The sequence below is a fragment of the Hordeum vulgare genome, chromosome 4H (assembly GCF_904849725.1).
Source record: "Hordeum vulgare subsp. vulgare chromosome 4H, MorexV3_pseudomolecules_assembly, whole genome shotgun sequence".
NCBI classification, from domain to species: Eukaryota; Viridiplantae; Streptophyta; class Magnoliopsida; order Poales; family Poaceae; genus Hordeum; species Hordeum vulgare.
This window is the reverse complement of record NC_058521.1, coordinates 48,227,920-48,237,470: the sequence shown is the minus strand read 5'-3', so window position 1 is coordinate 48,237,470 and position 9,551 is coordinate 48,227,920. Positions and strand designations below refer to the sequence as shown.

Below are 9,551 nucleotides of genomic sequence, written 5' to 3'. Positions count from 1 at the left end.
TCTTCCAATTCATCGATTTGACACCGTTTTTGGATGTAGAGATAACTATTGTGGATGCACTTTGATTTGAGGAACGTCGTTTTGCGTCGGTGAGATGGCGATGTCGATGGCGGCTGCGAGTCTGATGTAGAGTACCTTGGTGATTAGCGTGACAACATAATGAACTAGGTTGGTCGGTCGAAAATCTACCATGTAGGTGCGTCGTTCGTCTTCGACGGTAAGGCTATCATTGCAGATCCTACCCTCAACAAGCATGAAGAAACAATGGAAGACAACCATGACGCCGCTCTTGATGATTAATTAACAAGCACGAAAAAAGTCGTTGTTAAAATCGTCGAGGTGAATCGCCTTCTCCGTAGGGGACACCATGATCGGACTCCACACCTCGTCCTGAGTGAATGGGTTATCCAGACCTCCTCCCTTCATCGATGGGCAGCTGGAGGGATTGCCATTCAAGGGTGGTACGACCATGGATGGGGGAGGGGGGAGGGGGGAGGGGTTGAATCCTAGGACCTGACTGAAAATGGCTATGGACGATTTCCTTGTCCGCGTGAGTTTGTGATGATGTTGTTGTCTTTTTGAATGACACGAATGAAATTCTTTACTTTCTGAAGCATAATTTGACACAATTTTGTTTTTGTTCTTGTGTCCGCGACCGTTAACCAAGTAATCCTTCAGGCCCACATTTTTCATGAGCGATCAAGTGCCGTCAATTCAATAACCCTTTTGCTTTAGCATCTTTCATGAACGATCAAGTGCTACATCGAGGCCTTTTTTCGAAGAAAAAACATGTTTAGATTTTATTTCCAATAAAAAGTAAAAAACACAGTGCTCATTATTATTCTGCACACTTCTTTTGGATCAAAGGTTATTTTATTAAAAACTACATACACAACTAAATAAGTGAATCAATATTTTAAAATATGTCCATATACATTGGTATGTAGTCAAGAGTTCATGGATGCTGGTCATATTTTAGGGCCTCTTTAATTCGTAGGATTCTTAAAATGCAGGAATAGGAAAAACGTAGGAATAAAGTGGCATGTCCTTTTCTACACTAGAGGATTTGAAAGTGTGTTTGATAGCACAGGAAAAACAGAGGAATTCTACAAAGAAGTTTGAGTGGATGAAAAATTTCCTTCAAAATGTAGTACAAACGAATCCTATGAAAAAATTCCAAAGGATTTCAATCCTACAAATCAAACGACCATCGTAGGAAAAAATACTAAGGATCAAAATCCTCCAAAAATCCAATAAAATTCCTTTATATCAAAGGAGCCTATATCAGTCACATCAATTACCAAACTCTCCTTCGTTTGTGAAAAAGGAAAAAGGAGCGAAGAACGGTGAGAGAAGGCCATCTTGGCTTCGCTGGTGTCCTGGGTTTCTCTCTTCCTGGCCGACTGCCACAGCCCACAGGAGGCCAGAACCCCCGCGGCTTTCCCCGCTCCCTACTCCAGCGCACCTGCCCGGAAACACCTCTCCTCGCCGGCGCCGGCGCCGGAGAAGAGGAGCACAGGGCAGGCCTCCCCGCATCCGCCGAAGCCGCGCCACCTCCAAGGCGAAGGTACTCCTCTCTCCGCATCTCTCCATGGGGCTGGGGTGGGGTGTGGTGGTACTGATAGCCCCAGTTCGACGTCTTCCGCGGTTACGCGAGCCCCAACGTAGCTTGCTCAGGCTGTTCCGATTCGCCATCCATTTCCAAGACGAGAGACACTTCGATCCGCCCATCCGCTCGCGAAATCGATTTGATAGTTCCCAGCGCTTTGGGGTGGTTCAACTTTTACCCTCACGCCCCAATTCTAGCCCGCTGCTAATTTGGTCAATTAATTGTTATTATATGTGCAGTGCAGATCAACAGCTCCGTGCTTCTGGTGGAGGCCTGATACTGTCGCGAGGACCGAGGGTCTATCCAAGAAATTAGGTTTGAGCAACCTGATCACAGAGAATCAATGTCTGAGTTCCTGGAACTCGAGGCCCGGGATGGGGTAAGGATGACCTGGAATGTGATACCGGGCACCAAGCAGGATGCTGCTAGCTGCGTCGTCCCTGTTTCGGCCATGTACACTCCTCTGAACCCCAACCCTGCCATTCCTGTTCTTCCTTACGCCCCACTCCGCTGCCGCATCTGCCGCGCCATCCTCAACCCCTTCTCGGTCGCCGACTTCAATTCGAAGATGTGGCTCTGCCCATTCTGCTTCCAGCGCAACCACTTCCCCCAGCAATACTCCACTGTCTCGCAAAGCAACCTACCTACCGAACTGTATCCTGAATGTTGTACTGTCGAGTACATGGCCACCGCCGAAACAGGTCCTGTGTCGCCACCGGTCTTCCTCTTTGTTGTTGATACTTGCATGATCGAGGAGGAAATCGGCTATTTGAAGTCCGCTCTGGCGCAAGCAGTTGAGCTGTTGCCGGACCAATCCCTCGTCGGGTTCATTACTTTCGGGACATATGTGCAGGTTATATTCACCTTTCCTTCATAAATGTTTCATTTTATTAGTCTTCTGGTCAAAAATATTGATATGAATACATGTCGACTCATGTAGGTGCATGAATTGGGTTTTGGCTTGTTGCCTAAGTCACATGTGTTCAAGGGGACAAAGGAGATTAAGAAGGATCAAATTCTTGAGCAAATGGGTTTCTTTGCAGGGAAAACAAAACCAGGTGTGATCGCCGGCGCAAGGGATGGTGTTTCAGCAGAAAGTATTGCTAGGTTCCTGTTGCCTGCTTCGGAGTGCGAGTTTATACTGAATTCAGTTAAGAACTCTCCTTGCATTAAAAAAAGACATGATATGTTTGTCCAGGAACTTGGACAAAACCTTTAGGTCTATAGTGCACCGCATTATTATTATTTTTTAATTGCAGAATATTATTTTGGAGGCAAAATTCAATTGCAAATTGTTGATGCTGGTTTTCTATTTCTTTAGCTTATAGAAGAACTGCAAAAGGACCCATGGCCGGTTTCTGCTGATCAGCGAGCATCAAGATGTACTGGAGCTGCGTTAAGTGTTGCAGCCAGCCTCTTGGGGATTTGTGTGCCTGGATCAGGTGGTAGAATTATGGCATTTATAGGTGGTCCATCTACTGAGGGACCTGGTTCTGTAAGTAATTTCTCTAATGAATATCACGTCTTATTTTCCACTTTACTGATGCTCCCCCCCCCCCCCCTCCTCGGTTCCTCTTGTAATGCACCCACAGTGATAAGAACAAACATGTCACTGTTTTCCTATTCCCAACAATAATCATGCACCATTTCTTAGCATGCTGTGGGGTATTTCTAACACCCTTGCCCAATCCGCCTTCTGTTCTTGCTAATAGTGGTGAGTTTAGTCCCAAAATTCGCTAGCCTAGTTGTGTTAGGAGCAAGAAGTTGGATACCGACCATGGACAACCCTGTCTGAGTGACCATCTGGGTTGATACTTTTAGTGGAAAACGAAGATGAAAGCCTTTTCTGATTTGTGATGGGCATACCTAGGTATTACGTATTTAGAGTTCATGTGAGGAAAGTTTGTGGGTTTGCTCACTTGCTCTGTGCTTTGCAATTCCAGTGATGTTTCGTATGTATTCTGTGTAGTGAAGCTGACCCGACTTTCTACTTAAGTTAGCTCATAGCTCGTTAAAAATCATGTCCCCTTTTCTGATAACATAAGTTCCACCGAATAATAATCTGCACATTTGTCATGATGACACTCCAGTGTGGAGATTGATTTTTTTGTAGAGTTAGGTTTTCCTTTGGAAATAGCATGATACATTATTGTGTTCTAATGGTATTTCTTTTTGCAAAATGTCAGATAATATCGAAGCCGTTATCTGATCCAATTCGTTCACACAAAGATCTTGATAAAGGTTCTGCTCCACTTTATAACAAAGCCGTTAAATTCTACGAGGAGATTGGAAATCAACTCGTGCATCAAGGGCATGTGCTCGATCTATTTGCATGTGCACTTGACCAGGTTTGTCCTGCCCCTTCTTGTATAGATTATTTATATCACCTCTTGGTCAAGGATGAGACATTAGCTTGTTTAATTAGGATATTGTTTACTCGAACCTGTGTTGCTGTGTATCATTCATAGACCTCATAAGCATGTTTGTGTCACCATAATGTGAAAATATTAGTTTAAGCATTTATCGTCTCGAAACTATCTGTGCAAGCATTTATTTTCTTGGAAGTTACATGACTGTAAGATACTGTTATTTCAGAATTCAGAGTGGATGTACATAATATCATAATGCAAACTTCTCTTAACCTAATTTAGTAAGAATTTTGGCAAATTTCATCACCTAATGACATACAGAGAGGAATGGTGACCTATTGACAACCCAGTGATTATGTGCAAGCCATCCTCTTTTGATAACTGTCTAAAGTGCATATTGCCAAGGTTTTTGAGGTGGTGAGGCGTCATAAGGCGATCAACCTAAGCGCGTAAGGCGAGAAAAATGCTAAGGCACTGCCAGGGCGCGCCTTATTGCCTAAGTGTCCATAAGGTGATGCCTTAAAAACATGGGCATATGCAATACGTTTTGTCAAAAAGAAAAGTATAAGGACAAATGTCAGCGCAAAAACTATTGTTAGTTAGCACATCGCCGCACACTGTTGACTTATGGGTTATCTTCTGATGTCTATGCACGGTTACTTTGATATGGTTAATAATATATTCTATTCCTCAGGTTGGTGTCGCTGAGATGAAGGTTGCAGTGGAGAGAACTGGGGGAATAGTTGTGCTTGCAGAAAGTTTTGGCCATTCTGTTTTTAAAGATTCACTTAGACGCATTTTTCAGTCAAGCGATAGTGACCTTGGCTTATCGTTCAAGTAAAGATACTTTCCTGCCTGCTTGGTTTAGATGCATTGCTACTTTGCTACTTCTAGCATGTTTACGTTTGTCTTGTCTTCTCTGCAAATGTAATTAGGGATTTGCTTTGAGTTCTCTTTTTGCTGCAACAAAAAAAAAGATCGGGGTATCGGGTCCAGAATGATGATATACGTGGTAGAGTTGGGGTAGCACTGATTGAACAGAAGCTTATCCAACATCGTCTGAGATGGTTTGGGCATAACACAGCGCAGGCCTCCAGAAGCGCCAGTGCATAGCGGACGGTTAAAGTGCGCTGATAATGTCAAGAGAGGTCAGGGTAGACCAAACTTGACATGGGACGAGTCTGTAAAGAGAGATCTGAAGGACTGGAATATCACCAAAGAACTAGGCATGTACAGGGGTTCGTGGAAGTTAGGTATCCATGTGCCAGAACTATGAATTGGTTTCGAGAACTTATGGGTTTCAACTCTAGCCTACCCCAACTTGTTTGGGACTGAAAGGCTTTGTTGTTGTCTGTTTTTGCTGAAACCTCGGAAGTGTGATATTGTTACTTGCTGCTTTTACCTTATTTTCAAAGGTGATCAGAGAAACTGCAGATAAGTTTAGTGCTATCCAGTACTGATTAAGTGATTTTGAACTCGGATGTACTAATTGACTATGCCTCTTGAGGCAAAAGTGTGTGTATGTGTTAATTCTTCCTAATCATCCACATAGGTTTGTTTTAGGTGAAATGACTGTTTCAAGGGTGTAAAATACGTTCATGTCATCCAGTAACCTGCTGTAGTAGAGCCTTGTTATTGAGTTGTCTGATTTCTGTATTTAAACTATTTTTGCAGTGGCATATTTGAGATCAACTGCTCCAAGGATGTCAAAGTTCAAGGCATCATTGGACCTTGTACTTCCCTGGAGAAGGTACAGTATGCGCTTAGTTACATGTTAATGTTTTAGAATGTTGATTGTATGCTATACTTAGTCTTTTGGCATGTTGCTGCTTCTGCAGAAAGGCCCTCTATCCTCAGATACAGTTGTAGGTCAGGGGAACACTAGCGCTTGGAAGATGTGTGGTCTAGATAGGAAAACATCACTATGCCTAGTATTTGATATGGCCAAAAAAGATGCCCCGGACGCAATTGGTCAATCACAAAATAATCTGTTCTACTTCCAGTTCTTAACCTAGTATGGAATCTGCTCCCCCCCCCCTCCCATCTCTTTTATAAACAATTGATATTGTTGGAGAAGTATATATGTCTGACTTAGAGATGCCACATGCAGTTATCAGCATCATGATGGGCAGATGAGATTGCGAGCGACTACACTTTCGAGAAGATGGGTTGCTGGTTCTGGCAGTGTGCAGGTAAGTTTTACCTTTGTCCCCCTTGATGAGTGTTCTTTCCTTCTAAATGTTTTTCTCCTTCCATTTGTACCCATTTTTCAGTAATAATTGAGCTGAACAATTGTGTTTAGCCAATGTCAGTGTGTTACCCAGTGCTTTAGTGCTTGCACATACTTATTAGATTTTTTTTTCAAAAAATCAATGTAATACTGTTGCTTATTCGACTAGTACATATGCTGTAGGAGCTAATAACTGGCTTTGACCAAGAGGCAGCAGCAGCAGTCATGGCACGCTTGGTCTCATTTAAGATGGAAGCTGAGGTACTTTCTGATAGCCTGTTTACTTTTCATAAATTCTTTCAATATACTTAGTGGCCCATGACAGGCCCATTTTTTTATGTTTTAGAGATGGAATATAACATCATAACAAATTTGGAAGCACAAAATTCCTGGCTTGTATATCTCTTGTTTATGCCATATGTACACACCAGCCTTCCTTTCCTGTTGAGATATTCGCAGCATAATTTACAGTTCCTGGAGAAAGAGTGTGAAGTCCAGTTTGATTATTTTATTATGATTCAGTTCCTGTACATTCCTTAGCGTCTTCCATTTTTCCTTGTTCAATTTGTTGAAGCAAGCATGACGGAAAAAAGGTGAAACCTTTTCTTGCCCGATCATGCAATATGGCAATCAAATGTCCAGTATTGAACTCTGCCCGTGTCTGGCGCCCAATTCTGCTTTTTAGTTTTTTTTTACTATTTCTGCTTCTTGATAGCACATCTACAGTACTTTGGCTTGTATTAATGATCTATGAAGGTTAACTTGAGCCACATGTTTTGAGTGTTTTTTCACATTCGGGAACCGCCATCACAGGATGGTCATGCAATATGGTTTGAAGATGATTAGGGTGTTGAATGTGCCTCTTGAGTGCCGAATCACAGAGTTTGTTGGGAGTTAGAATTTAAAATAGCTAGTTTCTTTGTTTGTCGAGTTTATTTCCTTGGAGATGCATTCTGTGGGAGGATCGAATTCATTTCTAAGATACGGTATAGCATATATTGCAATGTTCTAGAGAAATAGAGTTCACGTGTGCCATATACTTTTTAAGACTGTTTTTTTTATAGGAAAAGGTAGTTCAAAGGAGATGCACAACCATTATAATTCAAATGCACCGAGCTAGTGTGCCATCTAATGTAGACCTTTCGATCCTCCTAAAAGGTTCAAGGAAATAAAACCATCAAGAGGAAACCTTTTTAAAATTGCATGGGAAACAAACCATGAGCATAAAGGAAATAGTTCGCTGCTCTAGGACTACTTGATTAGTTTCATTAATAATTAGCTCACAGTTATTGCTGCTGCTTACATGTTCTGACATGATTTGCATCTTTGACTCTTTCCTGTATGTAAGATCTTTTATATTCATTTTTATAGCATGTTCTTGTTGTTCTTTTCAGGTTGATTTTGATCCAGTAAGATGGCTTGACCGAGCATTGATTAGTCTATGTTCTAAATTTGGAGACTATCAGAAGGAAGCACCTTCATCTTTCAGTCTGTCCCCACGTCTATCAATTTTTCCACAGTTTATATTTAATTTGAGACGTTCTCAGTTTATTCAGGTAAAGCATTTTTTGGTCCTAATTCAGGATCAACAGATCAAGCGAATTAAATTTCTCTTTGCTCCTAATTAACCACCACATGCAGGTTTTCAACAATAGTCCAGATGAAACTGCATATTTCAGGATGATGTTAAACAGAGAGAATGTGGCGAATGCAGTTGTGATGATCCAGCCTTCACTTATATCGTATTCATTTCAGTCTGGTCCTGAGCCTGTTCTATTGGATGTAAGCGCAATTGCTGGTGACAGGATACTTTTGTTGGATTCTTATTTTACCGTTGTCATATTCCATGGGATAACGATTGCACAGTGGCGAAAGGCTGGTTACCAACATCAAGAAGGCCACGAGGTAATGTTTTGTCGGCTAGAAACCATGATATAGCACTAAATATATTTTTTGACTCCATGTTGGCTTTCTTGTAAGTTTATGGACAACTTATCTGTATTTGGTGTAAAATTCCAGCACCATGTCGTATTAAAAGGATTCATAGAAAATATCAATGCTCTATATTTTACATTTTTCTGTCTTCTCTTTTGGGTTCTCGCATGTTGTTGAAAAATCATGTATAACCTTGTATGATGATGTCCAGGTGTTTGCCCAGTTGTTGCAAGCCCCACAGGAGGAAGCTGATTCAATAATCAAGGAGCGCTTTCCTGTGCCTCGTTTGGTTGTGTGCGATCAATATGGTTCTCAGGTTATTCTTTTCTATATAATCTATCAGTACACTCTTAGGATTATGGATCCGGTGCATGTGTACTCGGCAGTGGTATTTGGGAGCAGTTCCTAAACCTGCAGTGACAGTAGCAACTGCAGGGGATCCCGATACGATATAATTTCAAACAAATGCAACAATCCTGAACTGGAAGGTCAAAATTTGTGCCGAGAATTGCAATCAAGTCATCAGTGATCGTTTCGGAGTAAACTAAAAAAAAACATCAGCACTTCCATATAATTTGTTCTCTAATGCGTTATTTTATGGAAATTGCAGGCCCGATTCTTGCTGGCAAAGCTGAACCCATCCGTGACATATGACTCCGACAATCCTCCGCCCCCCGGGGGGGATATGATATTCACAGATGATGCGAGCTTCCAGGTCTTCATGGAGCATCTCCAGCGGTTGGCAGTTCAGTAGATCGTGGGCGTGCAGTAATTTTGCACCAATGGCCTCTTCTCTGATGTACAGCAAAGAAAACTTTTTCGTGTGTGTATCACTGTTACAGTACTGTAGACTGACATACCGTTGTTAGCTCTCCATCTGTACATTGCCATGGGACATGGACCAAGGTTTATGCCATATAACCCGAGACGGGACATTCATAAATTGTGTTGTTAGCTCAACATATGGTTGATCATTGCCAACACCAAAGGAGATCATCATCATCTAGGTGTTCAAACTTACTGGTGAAGAGGATTCTTAAGTCTCATGTGTTACTAGCGTGTCGTGCTTGCTGCGTCTACTCGGTTTGTTGGTGGCATGTGTTTGCTGCAAAAATGTGCAACAAATTGATGATGTGGTGGTCGTTTATTGGTTGATGGAAATAACATAATTACCTTTTGTTTCTCCTTCATTAGTCAATACCAATGTTGGTTTTCTGGACACACATTGCATGCCTGGTTTACTCTTTTGGAAATTGTTTGCATCTGTCTTTTGTGTTTTCCTCTTTTCATTTGAATTTATTCAAACTCACAAATATAAATTCAAAGATGGATAAGGTTCAAGTTCAACATATACATGGGTAAAGATCCAAATGTGGCGTAAACATAGACTACCATGATGACACAATCT

At 41.8% G+C, this 9,551-nt stretch overlaps 1 protein-coding gene across 3 annotated transcripts; it reads left to right on the top strand.

Annotated features, from left to right (window-relative positions):
- The first annotated feature begins 1,319 nt into the window (after positions 1-1,319).
- LOC123447823 (protein transport protein SEC23-like) lies at positions 1,320-9,326 on the top strand. 3 transcript variants are annotated; one of them, XM_045124509.1, is made up of 14 exons: positions 1,320-1,567; positions 1,849-2,462; positions 2,550-2,759; positions 2,931-3,104; positions 3,796-3,957; positions 4,673-4,815; positions 5,653-5,728; positions 5,817-5,992; positions 6,089-6,170; positions 6,392-6,469; positions 7,603-7,764; positions 7,850-8,113; positions 8,355-8,459; positions 8,754-9,326. In XM_045124509.1, the coding sequence occupies exons 2-14, from the start codon at positions 1,953-1,955 to the stop codon at positions 8,895-8,897; spliced, it is 2,286 nt and encodes a 761-aa protein (XP_044980444.1). In that variant the 5' UTR covers positions 1,320-1,567; positions 1,849-1,952; the 3' UTR covers positions 8,898-9,326. The 3 variants fall into 3 exon arrangements, 2 of the variants coding, with proteins under 2 accessions (XP_044980444.1, XP_044980445.1); XR_006631542.1 differs by having other exon boundaries at positions 8,355-8,631; positions 8,754-8,846; XM_045124510.1 differs by having other exon boundaries at positions 1,350-1,567; positions 1,854-2,462.
- Positions 9,327-9,551: the final 225 nt, after the last annotated feature.

Excerpts from the sequence above, each read along its gene's own strand:
- LOC123447823 (XM_045124509.1), top strand. The coding sequence starts at position 1,953 with ATGTCTGAGTTCCTGGAACTCGAGGCCCGGGATGGGGTAAGGATGACC. Across the intron at positions 5,729-5,816 it reads CTTGTACTTCCCTGGAGAAG|AAAGGCCCTCTATCCTCAGA; the intron begins GTACAGTATGCG and ends CTGCTTCTGCAG. Across the intron at positions 8,114-8,354 it reads AACATCAAGAAGGCCACGAG|GTGTTTGCCCAGTTGTTGCA; the intron begins GTAATGTTTTGT and ends GATGATGTCCAG.